The 21,437-nt window shown below is 46.7% G+C and overlaps 1 protein-coding gene across 14 annotated transcripts in view; it reads right to left on the bottom strand.

Annotated features, from left to right (window-relative positions):
* PTPRT (protein tyrosine phosphatase receptor type T) overlaps nucleotides 1–21,437 on the bottom strand; it is a 1,064,810-nt gene that overhangs the window by 280,887 nt on the left and 762,486 nt on the right. For all 14 annotated transcript variants that reach the window (XM_023251232.2, XM_023251237.2, XM_023251233.2 and 11 more), the window contains exons 10-11: nucleotides 17,267–17,468; nucleotides 15,849–15,951 (exon numbers count right to left, since the gene is read on the bottom strand). In XM_023251232.2, coding sequence (XP_023107000.1) covers nucleotides 15,849–15,951; nucleotides 17,267–17,468 — 305 coding nt within the window. The remainder of the gene's footprint in view (nucleotides 1–15,848; nucleotides 15,952–17,266; nucleotides 17,469–21,437) is intronic.

Below are 21,437 nucleotides of genomic sequence, written 5' to 3'. Positions count from 1 at the left end.
TGATCTCATGGTTCATGAGTTTGGGCCCCACATCGGGCTCCATGCTGATAGAAAACACAAAGAAACAAAGGCTCCAGCACATTATGTAGTGACAATGCCAATTCCCAGAAGAAGTAAAGAATGACAATGCAGTTGCCTCTGGACACAGGAGTGGGTTTGAAAAGGTGGCTCAGGGGAATGGTCTTCGACTATCTGATTTCCTAACTATGTATACTTGTTACTTTGAGATTCTTTTTAATTAAAGAATGAAAAAAGTTAATATATATGAATTAGCTGTCAGTGCCTGGCATATAAGTGTAGGCATTCAATACATTTTAGTCCGATTTTATTCATGTCAGTAATTGAACTGAGAAATTTTTCCTATTTAAAGATGCAATACCAAAAGAAAAAATAAGTACTTTTTTTCCCCTGGGTTATTTATAACAATAAATAACTGGAAATGACCTAAATTTTCAACCATATGGGAATGGCTAAGTATTATGCAAAAATTTGGTAGAGTGCTATAGGCCAAGAACATAAGCTTATTGTTTCATATGGCTATGGGCTGGCTAAAACGTGCCCCCACACAAATACATTGAAAGAGAGAGACACTGTTGGGGGGGGTGGGAAGGGGTGGGGGGGAGAGAGAGAGAGAGAGAGAGAGAGAGAGAGAGAGAGAGAGAGAGAGAGAGAGAGACTGACTCTCTCTGTGTTTAGACTAGGAAACAGAAACCTGAGAAAACCAAGATGTCTGAACAGAGGAGACAGAGATGCGGTATGTCTTAGGGCAGCTTCCTCTGCCCTTAGAGTCTCTAATCTAGGACTTACAGCTGCTTGGGTCACTAGAGAAGGGGAATTACTTCCAAACCTCAAAAAGTTTCTTTGTGAGCTCTCACCTTTTATGCTTAGAATTCACATCACTATTCAGGAGGGATGCATGCTAACAATCGATGCCCTTACTAGCAATTATTACAGACACTTAGGAGCCCCCTCCCTCATTCTAAAGTCAGACTCAGCATTAGCAAAGACATGACTCACCTGGAATTCATTCTCAGTAGCGGCTCAGCCTCCAGCTCCACAATGTTCAGAAAACCCATTTATTAGCAAACTATTGATGAAACTAGGTGACAACAATGAAAAAGATGGACAACACAGTGCATGTGAGTCCCCATCTGAACCTAGAGACAAGGCCTATAGCTCTCAAAAATGCTACAGGCTGGGCAAGCCAGCTTTCTGGATCTTTATTTTCTCACCTGAGAAACGGGGTGAATTTTTCCTGCTTCAGTCTGATGCTCTGAATATCAAGTGAAATGTTGCTTGGGAAGTCACTAATCACCAGTTCTGATCCAGAGTAGGAGCTCAACACAGCTCAGCTAGATGTGACATTGGCAGTCTGTGACTTGCTCTTTAGAACGGGGCTTCTCAAACTTTAGCATGCACCAGAATCTCCCAGAGACCTTGTTAAAACCCAGACTGCTCTACTCCCAGAGTTCCTGATTCAGTAGGTCAGGAGGCAGGGCCTGAACATCTGCATTTCTAACAGATTCCCAGATAATAGCACTGGTCCAGGACACAGCACAAAAATCACCCAAACCAACTGAGATAAAGGTTGAGACTTTGGAGAGAGAAGAAAAAGGCAGGTGGAACAAGTTTTTCTATGGGTTCCTAACCTGTCCTTTGTCCTAATGCCCACTAGGTAGAACCTTGATTCGGCATCTTTACCAGTTCCGCCTCCTTCCAAAGCTCCCTTCCAAGGTTCTCCCACCAAACCAAACCTCCCTTGTCAACTTCCTGTACTGAAAGATGACAACCCCATCCCATCTGCCTGCAGCCTACGTGCTGATGCAAGAGGCCACCTTTTTAGGTTCCAAGAAATTATGCATTCGTTATGGAGGAAATTAACACCTCAAAGCAAACTATAATTAGGAATTCTTCAATTCAGTTTATGCTTTTTCAATTAGGCACTCTATAATTTTAATCATGGGAGCATTAACATGTTTCTGTAATTTATATACCTGTGGTATAATTAAGCCTGGGAAACACATTGCTCTAAACCTGAATAGAAGTGATTGTTTCCCTTCACACTTGCAGTATTACAGGTCCCTAATGGAGAGATGATGCCAGTTTCAAAGGAGCCATTTCTGAATTGCAGAGGCCAATGAGAGAACTCTTGGCTTTGGTAATGTGAAGGCTGCTGTGGACCATGTGATGTCTTTGAACATCTGGCTCATGTGTAGACATCTGCATCCCAAAGCTACAACTCCTATTGTGACTTTCAAAACATTCCCGCCATTGGAAACTGCTTTGGACAACTATTCTTGGAAACTAATTTCAATTAAGCAGGAACAGGGTGTCCTGGCAGGGGAGATGTTATCTGAGAGCCGTGGGAAGCAGATGGCTTAGAATTGAAGAAACTGAACAATAGGCTAAAACTTAGCCTGGATTGGGACCAAACTCCTTTTTGTACAGTGATTCCTCTTCCCACTTCTCTAGTTCTGCTCCTCTCATAATTTCTGCTCTGCCTTTTAGCTACAAAGCAGGGCCTGAATCCTGTGTGCAAGGTAGTTCTCTTGGGATTCTGAGCAGTTCTGCAAATTCAAGGAATTCAGAGGCACACTGAAAGTTTTTGTGCTTATTCAGACTGAACCTCTGAACTTTCTGAAGGTTAAAAACGTTCATTTTTTTCTCTTCTTCCTGCTCTCCCCACAATAGCAAATTCAGATTTGCTGACTGCAATAAAAGGAAAAAGAACATAATCAAAACTGGCCCGGGGGGACAATGCATACAGATTCCAACCCAGCTGAGTGACGCGCCCATATTGCTGTAACATTTTGGCATTCAATATATTTTGTCTGATCTAAGAAAATATGCAACTTTTTATAGAGTGAAAGTTGGAAATGGATTTGTTTCTCCCAGGCTGCTGGAGCCTTCCACAAAAGAATACAGATTTGTTCAGATCCTGACATTCCATCTCGCCAAACATCCATCTTCTACCTAAGCCCCCTATCTGCACAGAAGTGGTATCTTCAGATGTGCTATCAGCATGTAACAACACAACATGAATTCTTTCACACGCCATTGTTGTCATCGCAGGAAAACAGGGGTGTGTTTTTGGCCCCCATATGGACCTTACAAAGAGAAGTAAGCTGGCAGAGATCCTAGTTTGACTAAAATTCATTATCTTCATGCTGAAACATACACCAAAACAGACACAAGTTCCAAAAGCTGTAAAACCAACAGGGGCAACCTCACAGTAACACATAAAACAATTACTTCCCCATGTCAGGAGAACAAGTAAGCATCGGTGCCACGGAAGAGAATACTTCCCTAAGAGCTCCTCTCCCCATATGGGAGTCCAGCTATAAGCTAACCCAGTGGTGCTGGAGTTGTGGTTCAAGACCAGCATGACCATCATCTGGGAGCTTGTGCAAATACAGATTCTCAGGTCTGGTGCTGTTATCCCTGGGGATGGGCAAAAATCTACATTTTTACTAGCCCCCTACGGGATTCTAATAGCCACTGTGATTTGATAACCCTGGGGTTAAATCATTTCCCGGATGCAGAGTGATGCAGTGGAGCTTGGGGAGCCTAGTTCAGTAGGTCAGGGTCTCAGCAGTAATGGGACCAGTCACAGGTCCCATTCTGGCTCTGGGGTCTTACACATTATGCCTGTGTCTAAGTCCCCATTAACAGCCCCTTGGAAGCCATATACAGAGCTTGACCTCTTTTTACCAGCCCCCTGAGGGCCTAGAGCCCTGCAGTAAAAACAGAATTTTCTGTGATGATGGAAATGCCGTTCAATATGGTAGTCACTAGCCACATATGGTTATTGTACTTGAAATGGGGACAATGTAATTAATGAAATAAAGTTTTAATTTAATTCATATTAATTTAAATTTAAATAGCCCCCATGGAGTTGTGGCTTCAGTACTGGACAGACTAGGTTTAAAATCTTGCCCATGAATCCTTGTGTTATCGGTGCTACTATACCTCCTGCCCTGGCCAGGAACACTTATTTTATACATTTATAATCTTTAGAAATTGCTTAGGGAACCTACATCCAAGTGGAAATGCACCAGTTAAACAGCAAATTGCAAGCAGTTATAGCCAGGCAAGAAAATGATGGGTTGCATTGTGAAAGGGGGTGAGTACAAATTTCTTCTGCCTCATGGCAGAGACTCTAACCTTTAAGTTGTGCTTGTCCTACCCAAAAGCCAGGGCTTTCAAGATCACCTCCCTCAATGCTGCTGAGAGGAGGCAACTCTCTGAGCAGCCACAGGCAGCTGGAGTGAGCATTGTGCAGAATGCTTTTTGGATGAGAGCAAACCTCCTTGGAATCTAACATGGCACAGATCCATGTACCAGCTCAGAAGAACATCAATAGATTAGGCTATAGAAATGCACTTGATGGAGGCTGACTTGAAAGTCTGACCTTTGGGCAGTTGCAGACAGAAAGACTAAGAACCATCAGTTACAGCTGTGCAAGATCTGAGACAAAGCAGTGATGCAGGCTGTCACGGGGCCCAGAACACTGTGAGAAATACAAGTCAGCAGAATAAAAGTTGGAGTAAAACTGAGACTCAGGAGAAGGCACCCTGTAGAATCCCTGTTGCTCTTGCAAAGGGTTTCACCACCTCCCCGGGGTTGGGAGGATTAGCATGGTAAGGATTACATCTCCTTAGACAGGCTGCCCATGATAAGCCTGGCCTCTTTGGTCCTTGAAATACTTGGCTTCAATGACGTTTACCTTCAACCCATTACCATTCTTCCACTACCACTACCAACATGGTAACTCCTGGAGGCACATTATTCCATTGCGGGGTTCCATTACTAAAACCTTATCTTTGATCATTTATTCTCTGAATGCCACTTTCTGTCTGTCCAGCCTCTCCCAACCTTGTACCCTCTGCACAGATTCCTCAACAGCATTGGGGTCACCTGGCCCTCAATATCTCTGTTATCTGCACAGCTAGCTCCATGGGCTTTTCAAATCAAGCCTGGACCATATGGCTCATTTTAAGCACTTTTGTTGGTATCATCATCTTCCTTTTCCTATGGTCCTTGATCAAGGTATGAGTCTCTCTTCTTTTCTACTGTAAGAGCTGCTGGGAGCTCTTAGAGAATTCTGAACAACAAAATTTCAACCATCTCCTGTTTAAAGCAAAAACAGAAACAAAAAACAATTAACAACAACCTTCTTTGGTTTTCATGTTTTAACTCTGCCCTGGTTTTTCTTCTACTTCTATGGCCAGCCCTTCTCCATCTCCTGTGTTGTTCCTTGACAGAGTTTCATAGAGCTGTCTTCTTCGTCTCTTCCTGTAGATCCTCTCCCTGGATAAGGTCACCTGCTCCTCCCATGCTTCAAATACCACTTGAATGTTAATGGTTCTCAAATCTAAAACCCCTGATCTCATGCCTCTACAGCTCTCCAGCCTTCTGGAATTTAAATAGTCCCTATGGTAGGAGGTGAACATGACAACCACACTGTCTCTTTTCCCTCATGCCAGTGACAGTCTGTTTCCATCTCTCCAGATGGCAGACGGTCCAAAATAGAACACTCTTTCGTTCTTCATGTTCCAGCAACTGCTCCTCCTGCTCCATTTAAAATATTCTTTCTGAAACACCTGTTTTTCCTCCTTGGTTTGAACCTAAGGAATAAAATCCAGAATCCATCAACACCAGAACCAATTCTTGGTAAGTTGGGTCACTGGGTTTTTTGGGGGGTCGATAAAGGGAAACCTGCAATACAATTAGGGTGAGCTGAAGTGAATGCAAACTCACCTACATTATCTGGGGCCCACCTTTCCTCCGTTTTGTTCTCCTGGGTGGTCTTCCTGACTGCACTCTGTGCCATACTCAACGGTCTGATTCTGTCTCTTTGGGAAGTTTCAATGGTGGTTACATGTCCCTCTAATCACAGTTACACATGCCCTTAGTCGCCATATTTAGAGTAAGGGGCAGCCCCACTGGGAACAGCTCTGCAGTAGTATTTATCCCACTATGCCTCATTTCTGGTTGTTTCTTTTTGTATCTGGCTCCTCCTCTTCCCCAGTTGGTGTGATGAAATCCCGGCCAGCGTGTAGACTTGGCAACAAATGGTATTACTTTCAGAGCTAAATCTCACAGTCTATGTGGGAGTGCCTCTTGCCCATCCCTCCACCAAAGTGGGACACATAGCACTCCTCATCTTCAGGCCCCAGCAAAGGTATCCCAGAGAGTGGGGAGCTAAGTGAAATAAATGATGTTTCAAGAAAGAGTATCCAGTATAACTGTCATTTCTCATCCCTCCCAAAGTGGACATGGACTCAGAAACACCTCAGGCTACCTGCTAATAACTCCTCAAAATTTTCATTTTTCCTTCTTAACTGGACACCTTTTGTGCTCCTATCTAGAATCAAATGGTAACGATGCCAATTTTGGTCACTGCACCTCCAAGGGACCAGCAAAAGCCTTCTGTGATTGTGTCTCATACTCCCCATCTGGGCTCCACAGTTACTAAAGGAATCCTGGAAGAAACTTGGCAATTTTTCCTTTTCTTTCCAATGAAGTTTTTTCTTTCTTTAAGAGTTGACTGGATCTTTGGGGCGCCTGGGTGGCTCAGTCGGTTAAGTACTGGACTTCGGCTCAGGTCATGATCTCATGGTTTGTGGGTTCAAGCCCTGCATTGGGCTCTGTGCTGACAGCTCGGGGCCTGGAGCCTGCTTGGGATTCTGGGCATCCCTTGCTCTCTGCTCCTCCCCAACTCATGCTCTGTCTCTCGAAAATGAATAAACATTAAAAAAAACTTAAAGAGTTGACTGCCTCTCCAATTTGTACTGCAGCTACTCACTGTGCATTTCAAAGCCACCGTCTTAACTATCTGTACCTGTCAAACGCAAAGGATTGGGGTTCCTCATCAGGAGTGAAAAGAACTTGCAATTGTGTTAGAGACCATTCACCATGTTCTTCTGTCTCCCTGTACTCAGACTGTCATACTGTTGGCCTTCCAAACCAGAGCTGACCCCCTGTGTAGTAGGCCTTAAGCATCCCATGAAAGCAGGTCACAAGTCCTACCTGACTTTGAAGGACATCCCTCAGAGCTCCCCAGGGAGCTCTCCTGGACCACACAACCCGTCCTTGCGCAGCTGGTTGCTAATCCCCAGTTAGGTGCCCAGGCCATGTTCACCACCAATGGTCTCTCCTGGATAATGTGTCCTTGCAGACTCTTGCTGCCCTCAGTGCTCCTTAGCTCAGAGAAGGGCTCCATCCTCCAATCCACGAATAGGCCAAAATGTGGGAGTCACCCTGGACAATGTCTTTTCCTCCCCACCCACCTGCCTGCTCCTTAGAGAGAAGTCATCATCAAAGCTGCTGCCTAGTCAGCTCAAGGCCCTCTCTCTACCTCCACCACCACTAGACCCTGGGTGAATGTCCTTTCTCACCTGGACACCAATGTTCTGGCCCTTTCCCATCAAGCCTCATCAGGTGTCACTCTCCTTCGCATTTCCTGCCCACTGCTATCCTCCTGGCCTCGTTTTAGTCTTTCTAACTTCATCTCCTGCCTGGTCTGATTCCCTTTTAGGGAAAAAAAAACACCAGTAAGGTTTGCATTGTTGAAATGGCTCCCACTGTGGGCAAGCAGGGCTCAATCCTAATGGAGGTGTGTGGGGAACCATGTGGCACACACCTCCTCCAAAGGACAGGAGGCGGGGCACTGCTGGACTGCTGTCTCCTGTTGGCATTAAATTCCATGTTTGTTTGTTTGTTTTTAAGTTTATTTATTTTGAGAGACAGAGAGAACAGAGGAGGGGCAGAGATAAAGGGAGAGAGAGAATCCTAGGCAGGCTCCATGCTGTCAGTGTGGAGCCCATGTGGGGCTCAAACTCACGAACTGTGAGATCATGACCTGAGCCCAAACCAAGAGTCAGACACTTAACAGACTGAGCCACCCAGGTGTCCCAAATCCCGTGTGTCCGAGCTGTACCTGCCCGCTCAGACCAAACAAGGTCTGTGGGGTTTTGGAGAAAGCACAAAAGCAGAGACGAGAAAAGGAGGGGGTGCTGGTGTTAGAGGAGGGATCCTGTAACTTAGTACGCAGGGAACAGGCCAGCTCAGCCACAGCTGACATCAGAGGTGGGGTGGGGAGGTAGCACCAACCTAGTCAGAACTGGTGGCCACGGCTAACAGTCTGTGTTGTCAATGAGTGTCTGTGGCACCACGTGAACAGCGCTGTCTCTGCCTTTAGGATATCAGCCTCACGTGGGACCGTGTGCTCATCTCCGGATCTCCAGGGCTGCACAATGTCTGGCACGTGGTTGTTTGCTCCGATTCCAGTTAGGTATTTACTGACTTACTTAATGAATTGTGAACGGATAAACCTGGCTCACCTCCTGGGATCTGCTCCCACCTTTCCTGCTTGGTTTTGATTTCAGGTACCTACTCTGGTTCCCCATATTTATAAGATCTCACTTCAGGAAGCTCACCTGGGTCCCCACGATCATTCTTGATGATGCTTTGGATCTGATTTACTTCGATTTCACAACACATATGGGTATCTCCTCCAAGCCGAGGGCACTGCTCTCAGCCCTTGATTTGCTGGCCTTTAAGCAGCTGAGGTACCCTAACCCTGTCTGTTTCATTTAGTATTTCTGAAAATGTGCTGAAATTTGAGGATCTGTTTTTAAGGCATATTGTTTTGAGGATTTTGTGACACTCTTGGAGATAACTGCATGTTTCCTTATGAGCCACACCCTTGTCAGCACCCTGCATGCAGATCTTCCCTGGTGTCAGAGCAGCAAAGGATGAATAGTCATAAGCTTACAGCAGGGCTCAGAGAATCACCTCTCCCATGGCTACTAGGGGAGGGAGCCACTCTTGGTCTCAATGGCTTGGCCAACCCAACGAGGAAGTTGAACAACTACCAGGTGCATTTGACACACTTTACCTCCTTTGATCTTCACAACAATCTGTGACGTGGATACTTCCCATTTTTCTAACAAGCAGCTCTGAGATCAGAGGAGTTAAGTAACTGGCTCAAGGCCACTCATGAGTCAACTGCATGAGGCTGGGTATGATTGCAGAAGGCTTTGCTTTTCTGGCGTATCCCACTGGGAAGTTAGCTACGGCAGGAGGACACTAAGATGTCACGGGCTGGTAGAGACTGAAACGACAAGTCCCTGACCGGGGACTGGCCAGGGCAGAGTGGGGGCCCCCAGGGGAGCCAATGTATCCTGCTGCACGGTGGGGAATGGCCCCAGGTGTAGCAGATTTGAACTGCACATTGGACAGGTAGAGAATGCCATGCTTGGCACAGAGAATGGCATAGACAAGGGCTGGAATGCTTACGGGAGAGCCAAGAGCTGCCAAATGTTCCCCATACCTCTCAGGACAAAGTCCAAACCCAAAACGATGATTCTTTACCACGCCCCAGCCTGTTCCTTTGCCTCCCTGCTCCCCTCTGCCCAAGTGTGCTGAGGTCCCCGCCGCCTCTGAACACACTGTGCACCTTCTCTGCCTTGGCTCCTGCGTATGCTGCTCCCCCCTCCTTCACTAAGCAAATTCCCCGCAAGCTGGCAGGTCTCAGGTCAGGCAACACTGTCTCCAGGAAGCCCTCTCTGCACCTGAGCCCATCAGGCTAATGATGGGTGCCTCTGCCCTGAACCCTCATAGAAACCTCTGACCAAGCATTTTTTTTTTTTTTAGTTTTTCTGATTATCTTCCCGACAGAACTGCATTGTCCCAAATGGTAGCCGTGAGCTATGAATGACCCTGAAATTCTTTAAATTTAAATTAATTTAAGAAATAAACAAATTCAGTCCCTCAGTTACAGTGGTCATATTTCAAGTGCTCAATGATAGCTACATGTGGTTGGTGGCGATGACTGGATAGCACAGAGACTGAACATTTCCATCAGGGAAGAAAGTCAATGGGGCAGTAGCACTCTTCCAGATTTAGAAGCTGAAGGCAAGGCCTGTGAAGGGTACCTCCAGTCCCAGCACCTGCCATCTACCAGGTGCGCAAAACAGACGTGCGGAGTCACTTACTTACTTGTGTTTTGAGCACCTACTACATGCCGGACACTGTCCCAGGGAAAGGGAATCCATCAGTGTCAAGCCTCGGGTTTCCTGGAGCTCACAGTCTAGGGAGGGGAGGGCAAGAAACAAAACCAAAGGAAACATACTGGCAAGTGCATAACACAATTAAAGAAAGAATGATGAAGGAAGCCCCCTGGGCCCTGTTGAGTAAAAACTGGTAACGGAGCGGAGTGAAAGGGAATAAAACTAGAAACGAAGGTTGCAGCCAGATTCTGATGGACCTGGCGTTCCATGTTAAGAAGCTTGAACTCAACATAGTGGAAAGCCAATGAATGACCCATTTAAGAATTTTAAGGGAATCATGAGAATCTACCCCCCAAAACCAAGAGCACACTGTATATACACTGTATGTTATCTAACTTGACAATAAATTATACACATAAATTATATAAGAAGAATTTTAAGGGACACTCCAGCAGCTCAGTGGAGGATGGACTGAAGGAAGAAAAATTGATGGGAGGCAAACCAGCAAGACCACCCGGGCAGGACAGGTGAAGTGTGGCAGAGGGGCAGAAGCAGCAGCTAATCCCTAAGTGATTCTAGACTGCACTGGACAGGTCCCTGTGACTGATGGGAGGGGAAGGAACACAGGGGAACGTCCCTGAAGAAGCCAACTGGGGCTCTGGGGCAGGATCTGCTACAGAATCTGGGGCTCTGCTTCAGGGACTGCATTTTGGGTGATAAATTCACGGCCAAGTTACTTTCTTATGAAGGTTACTACAGATGCATCAGCGTGACAGGTGGGGCGTGGGGGAAGAAGGTTTGGCGGGTTTGAGTTGGAGCTGAATATTAGATTCTAGTCACTATTTGATTGATCTTTTAAGCAATTCTGGGATTCTGTCACTTAAAAACCAATAAATCTTTGAAGGCCTGAGGAAAGCAATGCAAAAGCAATAAATCTCCATTGTGGAGTATGAGAAAAATAGGCCAAGCTTCCGAGGTGGTTTGGATGGAGGGGTGGGGGTGCAGGAGCCCCGCACGACAATCCGCCCTTCTCCCCCTCGCCTCCCTGTGTGCCCAGTACTACCAGGCAGAGTAGATTAGACCCATGGGGCTCCCCAGGGGCAGCAAGCAGCCGAGCAGGAGCCAGGACCAGAATGCTGCTGGCAGACGGAGGAAGAAAGCTACCTGGGTGGGGCCTGCAGCTGAAGCCCAGGGGTGAGGCTGCTGGAGAATGGGCTGCTCCACCCAGAGACGTGGGGTCCCAAGTAACGGGCTGGGCCTGCATAGTCCAGGGTTGGAAGTCCCCTGGCAAGCCATCTTGCCTACCCTGGATTCTCTAGTTACTGGAAACTCATTCCACAACAGCCCCACCGAAAAGTTACTGAGTCATCACTTGGCATCCCAGACACCGGGAACCCAGAACTTCTTGAGGGAGCAATGAACTCAGAAGCAGGAAGCAAGGTCCACACACAGACTTTGTGCAGAACGAACGAGCTCCATGACCTTGGACAATTCAGTATCTTAGACTTCAGCTCCCTCCTGTGATACAGAGATGGTATGTCCCACCCAGCTCACTGAGTGATGATCACATGACACAATGAAATTAAAGGAGCATTCAACTATAAAGTAGGAGTCCAGGCATCCGTGACCCAATCTATCTAGTGAGCTCATTGTGCCCTGTGGTTAGAGAGGAGCCTTCACTGTCTTCTCTATGCCCCCATGTTCCCCACCTGCGGGACTCTTCACTGGCCCGCTTGCCAGGGGTGTGCCCATCTCTCTGGACAGTGCAGTTCTTCCATCAATACACTGTCCCCACAGGCTTCAAAGCATCTTGTTTTGCCACTTTCAGCTCAGTATTGTGTCTGCTCACCTGCTTGATGCCCCACCCCCCTTCCTGTTCATATGCACACTTGCCGAAAGTTAAGGCTCAAGAGGACAGGTGAGTATCTACCTTGTTTCCTGCTACATCCCCATTGCTTAGCTCAGTTCCTGGGACATCTCAAGGGCTCAATAAATATGTGTTGAATGATCTAATGGTCCACTGCATCCCAGATGGGCATCCTAGTGCCTAGAGTTCAAGGTGAACGAGGGCTAAGGTAACTGAAATCTACTAGGATATTGCCACTGCTGTCACTGCAGTTGACCTGGAAGTCATACTAACTGGCACTGGTTAATCTCCTTCCCTTCTTGGCAAATGCCCAAGCAACAGTCTGAAAATAATCCCAGAAACTGAGCCTATATCCACTCTCAATGATCCAGAGCCTTGGGAAGAAAAGCAGTCAGACATTTCCAGACACCAAGCATTGCCCCTTTGAGCAGTGACATTTAATTTTTTTTTTTTCCCAATGGAAATGTCACCAAAATATGTCACGCACAACTTTCTCCTCAGGAGGTTGTGAGAAATGAGTGTTGGCTTAGGGTCAGCTGAACTGAGTTTAAGTTCTGTCTGTACCCCTTGCTTGTTTTATGGCCTGAGTCAACTTACTTGGTTTCTATTTATCTCAGTTTCCATATCTGCAAAATGGGGGAGACGATTATCACAACGTTGTGAGGATACAGATAATTTATGTACAGGGACAGACATGCAGCAAGGGCTTACTTGTTAAATGGAAACCAGCAGCCTCTTTTAACTTGAAGACACAGAACCTAACGCTACATTTTTAGTTGAACCAGCACAGCTAATGAACACCCATGGCTGTGAGGGGCTACAGCATGTGTGCCTCCCTGTTTGCTGAATCTCTGTGTCTGTTTTGTAGACCTGCCCTGTTTTTCTGCTGCCACTCACTGTCATTTCTCACTGCTACTGGGGCATTTCCATTCCCACCTCCTAATTTACTACAGTCTTAGGATGTATGAGCTTATTACAAAGATATGCAAACTAAGAGCATGTAGGCTCAGAGGGAAATGTAAGGGGCACCTCTTTGGAGGAACTGGGAAAGCTTCCCCAGGAAAAAAATAGTTTGGGCTGCTCAGAGGACCCCTTTTGGGAAGGGCTGGATGTAAAACTCATCTTTATCACTTGCTGACTATGTGAGCATGAACTTTAGTTTCCTCACTTCTAACAGGGATGTAATAATTCTAATAGGTTGGTCAAGGTTAAACCCTTGGAACGTAACAGTTGCTTACTTGCAATCCCACCCAGCAGCCAGTTGCCCAATAAAACATGGTGATAATTACTCCCATCTGTGTTCAGCTGGCTTCGATGAGTTTTCAGGGGTTCACAGACATATAATCTGATTCATCTTGAGGATGGGACCCTGAATCCTCTGTAGAAGAATTAACTTTATCCTGCCACTGGGAAAAACCAAGATTGCTTCTTTCTCAGTAAAATTTTTTTCTTTAAAAAGAAGTTTTTCTGAGACTTTGGGCTGGAAAGTAGTTAGGGGCTCCTAAGTAAAAAGCAACAGTCCTTCCTTCCCCATCATGGAATTAGGGTCTCAAAAGGCTTTGGAAATTTGAACAGGAAGGCAGTGGAGAACGCCGTGACCCTACAGAGAGGGTAGATTGTCAAACACTGTTTTGAAAGAACCTCCAAGTGCCACAGAGAAGAAGCAAAGCTAACAAATAACTCTCGAAGGTCTGCTCTGCTTTGGGTACTTCCGTATTTTGTGCTAAGCCTCTGCGAAATAGCTACCATCCATGCTTTCCAGATAAGGAAAACTGAGAGTCAGGGGATTAAGTAACTCGCCCAAAGTCACACAATAGTGTCAGAGCGGGATTTCAATCTACTGCTGGTCCGCTGCCACCAAAGTCAGGATGGAGAGGTCCATCGCCCCACCCAGCAGCCAGCACACTACAGTGAGCTACATGGAATCTGCACCTGCCGGGAAGCCACAGTGGGATTGCAAGTGATGAAATCCCCTTGCTGATTTGTAGCCTTGCAGTAATGAAAGGGAGTACCTGGGTCTGCAATATAAAGGTCGTGGGCTTTTGGTCAGATCTGACCTATGCACCTGGGTCAGCAGCTAACTTGCTGTGTAAAGTGGGGCAAGCTGTTGCTTTTTTCTGGACCATACTTTCATCATCTGAGAAGCTTTCTAAGATTTTGAAGTGGTGACTGATGCTGCTGTATGAGAGGTAAGAGCTGGGAAAGGGAGCGAGGCACTGGTGGCCTGAACGGAACACATGATTTGGCACCTGTAGGCCCTGCACTCAAGTTCAGCTTTCCTACTTTTTTTGTGTGCCCTTGGGCACTTCTGAGCCTCAATTTCTTCATGTGAAAATGAGGACCATCACTTAGAGAATGTGTAAGAGAGTGAAATCCATGTACAGAGAGAATCAAATGAAAATGTTGCATGAGAGTAACAGGAAGAAAAGTAGTAACTCAAGTAATTATTCATATGACATAAGAGCCACCACCTGTTTTGGCTCATCACAGGTAGGACAGTCCTGGAACATATGTGGAGAACATAGTTCTCCTATGTGGAGAACATAAGGTGAGAGTTCTATAGCCAGGTGCTCCACAAACACCACGCACACCCACTGCAAGGCCTGAAGGATTCACCTGACTTAGGGTAGAACACAGTCCAAAATCTTTAGAAGAGATGAGAACTTCCAAATTGCTGCAGTGGATTTCATTTGCTCCGCCACCTACAATTTCTGGGTAGAGCTGGATCCGGTTTGGAAAACAGATAACTAGACCATCTCAGTTGCCTCCATCCTGGCTGGTCTCCCAGTCTCTGGTGTCACAAGAGTGATATTGCATGTGGCTATCCAGTGGCTTCCTGTGACCCCTCAAACAAACTGGAGATTCTCAAACATGGCCCCCATTCTCACCCAACCACTCCTGCCTTGACCTTTATGCTAAAGTAAATTCCAGAGCCTTGGATTAACTACTACCCATGCATCAGGCTGCTTCTCTCCTTCATGCCTTGCTCGACCCTCTTACTGCCTTGGCAACATCTTATATCACATTTAAGAGACAGCTCGGTGTCACCTGAGAATGTCAGCTGGGAATTTCTTCTCTATAAGCATACACTGTATTGCAATTATGTTTTCATGTTTCTTGTTTCCCAACTGAAGTTTAACTTTCCTTAGGAAATGACTTATTCACAGCTAGTTTGCTACTATCTCCCAAGCGGTTAAACAGTGCCTGGCCCTGAGCAACTTGCTCAACAGGTGTTTGTTGAAGGAATGGACGAATAAATGAATCATTTGGGTCCCTTGTACCCCACCATTCCTGGTAGATAAGATACTCAGTGCATGCTTGTTTAACTGAACTGAGCCAATTTGAAAGCCACTGCCCTTGTGCAGAGTGCAGTTGTTTCCAAGAGATGCCCACCTTTCTGGCAACCGTGAGCCTGGGGACTTGCACTGGCCCAGCTTAGCTACTGAACTACTTGCACTGCCTTGGCCAGAAGTATGCTCTTCAACTCCAACAACCTCTTATGAAAGTCAGCAGTATGACCTTGCAAGTCCTCCTGAGGGACTCTAGTACCCCAAGGCCCTAACTGGACCAGCCCAGAGATCTTGTCCCATTTACATGATTAGTTTGTTTGTAGAATTCAGCAAGTCGGTCCATGTGTCTGTTATGGCAGTCATATATGGAAAGGATATCCTTCCAGGAGATTCTGTTTCCAGGCCTCCAACCCCACTAAATAAACTGACCATAGGTGTGTTCCAGGAAGTTCTCTCCCAGCCCTCCTCATGTCCCCATCAGCATGTTCCCTCTGAACCCGTCCTAATTCCTCACTGCTGGGGGAGAGACTCTTGGCCCAGTGGCACCCCCTGAACTGAGTTTGGGGCTGCTGATTCTCATTTTCCAGAAGCCTCACTTCTAGCCAGTCCTGTTCATGGGCACTGCACGGTGCAGAGAAGAAAAAGCACGAAGTCCAGGAGAAGAACCCTCCTCACCTGACAGGGGCTCCCCGTGACTGAGCAGGCTTCAGCATCACCGTGATGGTCGTGTCCGTTTCATTCAGCGGGGTGTCTGTGTCATATTCCGGCATCGATGGAGCTGGACAGAGAGAGGAGGGCACTCAGCACAGAACTCCTGCTAACTACCTCCCCTGCTGCCATTCCTAAAGACACCCAGGATGGCCAGAAGGAGGACACTGGGAAAGGGCTGGGCGAGAGTCACATGGCATCCCAGGTTTTCAGCACAGTTCTCCTTCCAACCTGCCTGTGGGTCCCTTCAAGGTGCAGAAGATAGAGGGGAAGGATGGCAGTGATGTGGCCACTAGCCTCAGCAATCAAAGAGTTCCACACCATAAACAGATGAATGCAGGAAGGGTAAGTACTTAACAAAGATGTAAAAGCAGAGTCGACCTCCTTAAACACATCTGAAATGCAAATTACAGCAGTGATGAACTAGTTCCTCTTATCTTTTCTCTCTCTCTTTTTCACGAGACCCTCCCTTCTCTTATCCCCGACTGATGGGAAGACAACGTAGTCTAATCCCTTGGGAAGCGAATCTAGCCATCTGTATGATGAGCTATTAAAACCCATAGCCCTTTTAATTCAGTATTTCAATTTCTGGAATTTAATCCTAAAGTTATAATCCAAACCAAGGAATTAAACTGTATGCTGTAACATGTTTACTGAAGAGTTATTTTCTAAAAACATGCAACCACAGGGGAATGTTTAATTAAATTACGTCCATCCGCTTGACAGAACATTATCATAAAAGCAATGTACCAACATGTTAGATGCTTATGGTATAAAGATAAGTGAAAACATTAAGTTGCAAAAACCACTGTGGGTGTCTATGCAAAATACGTATGCATGCACGCCAGAGGTATCTGCAAAACTTGTAAATTGTAAAATGGGATCTGAGATAATTCCGTGTTGAATGTGTCTGGCGGTGGAGGGGCCCTACTGGTGACCAGGCGGGTGAAATCTCAGACATCCATGGCATTGTAACATTCATCCATCCATCCATCCATCCATCCATCCATCCATCCATCCAACATTTCATGAGAACCTATGGCTGTGCTGCCAAAAGGAATATTCTTGAAAAGAAATCATATTTTTACAAACGAATTTGTATGGGAAGAAGACGTCCTATTTAATGCAATTGTATGATAAATTATTTGGTGAATCACTTAGTGTTCCCTCTGGTCTAGTCTAATTAGTATGTTTTTTACACTTTAGGAGGTTTGTGGATTTGGTTTCTTCACGAACTACAGTGATACACGCCAGGGGATGCATCCTCTTACTTGCTCCAATACCATGAGGTGACAGCTGGCTCTGCCCTTTTTCACTCCCAGGAAAATTATGAATGGGGAAAAAACAGACCACCCTTCTTCCTTTCCCCTTTCTAAGACACATACCTGAAATTTTGGTGGCAATCCTAGTGGTGACAGGGGGCCCAAAGCCTTTTGCTGTGCTGGCCTTGATGGTGAAGGAGTAGGTGGTCCCCGGGTACAGACCCACAAAGAGGTGGTGGGTTTCATTCCGGAGCTTGAACACTTTCCCCCGCTGGCTGGAGAGGTCGGCACTCGGGTCCAGGGAGCCAACAGCCTTGTAGTTGATCTGTACAACAAGCCAGCAAACAAACAAATAAATACCTCGCGCGGGAAGCTAGATGGAGCTCATCCAGGGGGATGTCAGGACAGCAAAGGAGAAGGAGGCATGTAAGTTTGAACAGCAAGTTCTGCTGGGATCGTCCACCTTACAGATGGTCCCAGCCTCACAAGAGCACTGTGGACATGCGCCACAGTGCTGCTGCCCAACAGAAATAGAATGTGAGCCACACCTACGCTTTTCAATCATCTAGTGGGCACATGAAAAGAAAGTAAAAGAAGAAAGTAAAATTGATTTTCACATTTTGTTGAATCCGATATATGCAGATTATTAGCATTTCAACCTGTAATCAACATAAACATTTAATGTGATATTTTAGATTCCATTATGCATATTAAGTCTTAGACATCTAGTACGTAGTCTGTCCTTATGGCACATCTCCATTTGGACTAGCCAAGTGTCAAAAGCTCTGTAGCCCCGTGTGGCCAGCGGCTGCCACATTGGACAGCACAGCTGTAGAGCAGCGTTTATGTGTGACGTCTGACAAGAATGGCTTGGAAGGCCACTTAAGAATGCAGCCTCCTCGCCCCTTCCTCCCCATGGTGCTCTCTGCTGCTTTCTCATGCGGTATCTTGTTCCTCTTCCCTAAACCTCGGGGCATCAGGATATGTATCTCATTTAAATGTTGGAGAAATGAAGACTCAACTGAAAGTAACCTGCATTAAGTCAGAACTTTCCAAACTTTCTGTGGTGAAGGCCCAGTTTTGTGTTTCCCAATCCATTGCTGACCTATAATAATCTGCAGACCCCATCGCGTGGGACTCACCATGTGAGTCTGGTAATAGCCACACCGGTCTGCACTCTGTGTAACCAGACACGCCCACTCCTCCCACACGGGGGGCTGTGGCAATGTCAAGGGACCATGAGAGCTTCTAAGTGCTCACTTTCTATTTCTGCACTTACCCTGCTGTGAGAGTAACAAAAACCGTTGGCATCCCAGCACCAGCCCCCATAGATCACACTTTTGAGTGCCACATTTGCAGGTCACACAGTTGTTAAAGTGACAAACACAGGATTGTATGTTTATTTGTTTCATCTAGTTTGTCCTATTAAACATGTCTTATTAGGGGTCCCTGAGTGGCTCAGTCGGTTAAGCCTCGGACTTCGACTCAGGTCATGATCTCACGGTTTGTGAGTTCGAGCCCCACATTGGGCTCTGTGCTGACAGCTCAGAGCCTGGAGCCTGACTTGGATTCTGTCTCCCTCTCCCTCTGCCCCTCCCCTGCTTGCACACTGTCTCTCAAAAAGAAAAATAAACATTAAAAAAATGTCTTTAATTAGAGCATAACATACATACAGAAACTATACAGTCCAATGAATTTTTATTAACCGGACACATGCGTATCACCAGCACCCGGCTGAAAGAACATTACCAGAACCAAGATGTAGCCTGCATGCCCCCTTCCAATCCCTCCCCACCACCTTTCAGCAAGGATAACCTCTATCCTGACTTACACACAGCACAGACTAGTGTTGCCTGCTCTTGTACTTTCAATCTGTGGAAGCATACAGGGTGTATTCCATGTCCGGCTTCTTTTGCTCCACATTGTGGTTGTGAGAGGCGTGCGGGCTGTCATGTGTAGCTCTAGGCCGTGCGTTCTCATGGTTGTTCAGGGTTCTACCCTTGACACACGACTAAACCCAGGTCTGTTGGATCTAAAAGCTGTGCTCCTTACTCTAGAAGTTGCTGCCCGGCCCAGAGACAACATCGCATTAACTAAAGATGCGTTCACTCATTGATTCACTTGTTCCTTCACAAACGTGTCCTGCATACAGCTGCACCCTGGGGCCTGCACTGCACAACTGTTGCACACACAGCCGATGTGAACACAAGCTTGAGCCCGTGCCCAGGTGTCTTCCTTTCTGAGCAATGTAGGTCAACGACACACACACCTTCTATCACTTTGTCTTCGGTCAAGAATGTCTTCTATGTGCCAGGAAGGCCAAACCCAGACAGAAACAGGAACACACCAACTTTACATCAAAAATAAGCCGTTTGCGTTTTCTGGCAAGGGCGCCACGCGTTTTAGAGAAAGAGGTAACTTCTCTCTCTGTCAAGCAGTAGCAATTGACGCTACATGCGGAGGAGGAGACAGACCGGACTCCTCGGAGCAGAGCAAGCCCCAGAGGAAAAACACACTGAGCTGAAGGATTTGGGCACCTTGCAAGCAAAGCCTGGGCAGGAATACCTGTCCTGCAGGTCCTCAGTGAACCTGTCCCCAGCTTTCCCTCTGGTTACCCCCACCTGCTCCGCTTCTCAGAGAGAAACAAGGCAACCATCTGCCTCTCTGTGCTTGAGGGCTGTCCTCGGGGGGGGGGGGGGGGGGGGGGGGCACTCGCCTGCGCTGGGTAATTGGCGCCCCCAGCGGCTAGAATGATGGTAGTTGATGCACACAGTCCCTGGGCTCCCCCCATGTGACACTCCTGCAGCATCCCAGGGGACTTCCTGGAGGGATTCCACTCCGACTGCCTCCAACATAGCTGGCTGGGAAACACATCCATCACTGGCTACCGTCCCTTCCTTTCCCTTCCCCACTCCCACCTCTCGGTGTCTCAGGGCCACCAAACTAAGACAGTGTGCTCAGGGAGGTATCTCAGGGGAGAAGTGAGCTGATGGCAGAGGATAACACAGAGTCAGAGCAGCAGTGAAACATTCTAGGGTCTCGGCAAATGGAACCACCTGGGCAAAGGCCCGGGGTAGGAACAGTCTTGGGAGAACTGAGGAAAACCCAGTGTGACCGGCAGTGGTGAGCCAAGCAAATGGGGGAGCTGAGTCCCCAGTGTGCAGCTGGATTCAGGTTTCCTGGTGACGCAAGAACAGAGACACCCAGAGAGCTCTGATGGGTGGCAGCCAAGCCCAGGTTACCAGTGCTCACGTATCCTTTTGAAATTCTGTCCCCGTCCCCTTGCCTGGGCTGGTGGCAACCACACTGATATACAGACACTGGGAGGTAAAACTCATGCCTTATTTACTAGCCAATTCCTTTTCTGCACTCCAAATTCAATCCAAAAGCGACTCAATTTCCACCGAGCTGTCAATATAATATACCGCGCTCCCCTGCTCTCCTAACCTTTCCTGGTATTACAGGATCCTCACTTACTTGTAATGAAACACTATGAATAAATCAATGTATGTTAATATAGCGTGCCTTCAATTTTTTATGAAGGGCTTCACCAAATCTAATTCCCACTGCTTTGTCAGAAACAGTCTCTGAAAAATTTAACTTGCAAGTTTTACGAAGTTAGTGGGGGGATGGACTGGGTAAGGAAAGCCAGAAGGTGAGAAAAATGGAATGGGATGGAGCTTGTGGCCGTAAAATGTGTAATGTAACGTGAATCTTTGGAAGCGGAGGAAGCGCAAGATTTGTTAGAACGGCAAACATAAAATAAAAAGTTTGTGGGGGAAAGGGTGCTGAGCTGCCTGTCAACCTGAGTCTCTTTTGATTGCTGTCAGTGAGATTCCTGGGCAGAAGCCAGAATGAGCACTTTGTAAGGAGAATCCAGTCACATTACCCCTTAGTATCAGAAAAGCAGTGGTCCCCCATTGCTCTTGGGATTAAGAGCAAGTCCTTAAGCTGTGGTTTTCATCAGCTCTCTGCATGAGCTGGCCTCCCCTCCCCTCCCTCCTGCATTCCAAGACTCTATTTCAATATCTGAAAAGAACTGCAGTCTCTTTGGCCACAGGACCCTTGCACCAACTATTCTGCCAGCTCAGAACACTTTTTCCCTTCCCATGCCTCCCTTTCACCCAATTAATGACTCCTTATCCTTACATCACACTTAAAATGATGTTTTAACAAACATGGTTACCAGAGCGGTGAGGGTGGGGGAATGGCTGAAACAGGGGAAGGGGATTATGAGTATATTTATCATGATAAGCACTGAGTAATGTATAGAACTGCTGAATAACTGGGGCAT

This window comes from Felis catus, chromosome A3, assembly GCF_018350175.1.
Source record: "Felis catus isolate Fca126 chromosome A3, F.catus_Fca126_mat1.0, whole genome shotgun sequence".
NCBI lineage: Eukaryota > Metazoa > Chordata > Mammalia > Carnivora > Felidae > Felis > Felis catus.
The sequence above is the reverse complement of the archived record's forward strand: the minus strand, read 5'-3'. Positions and strand labels throughout refer to the sequence as shown.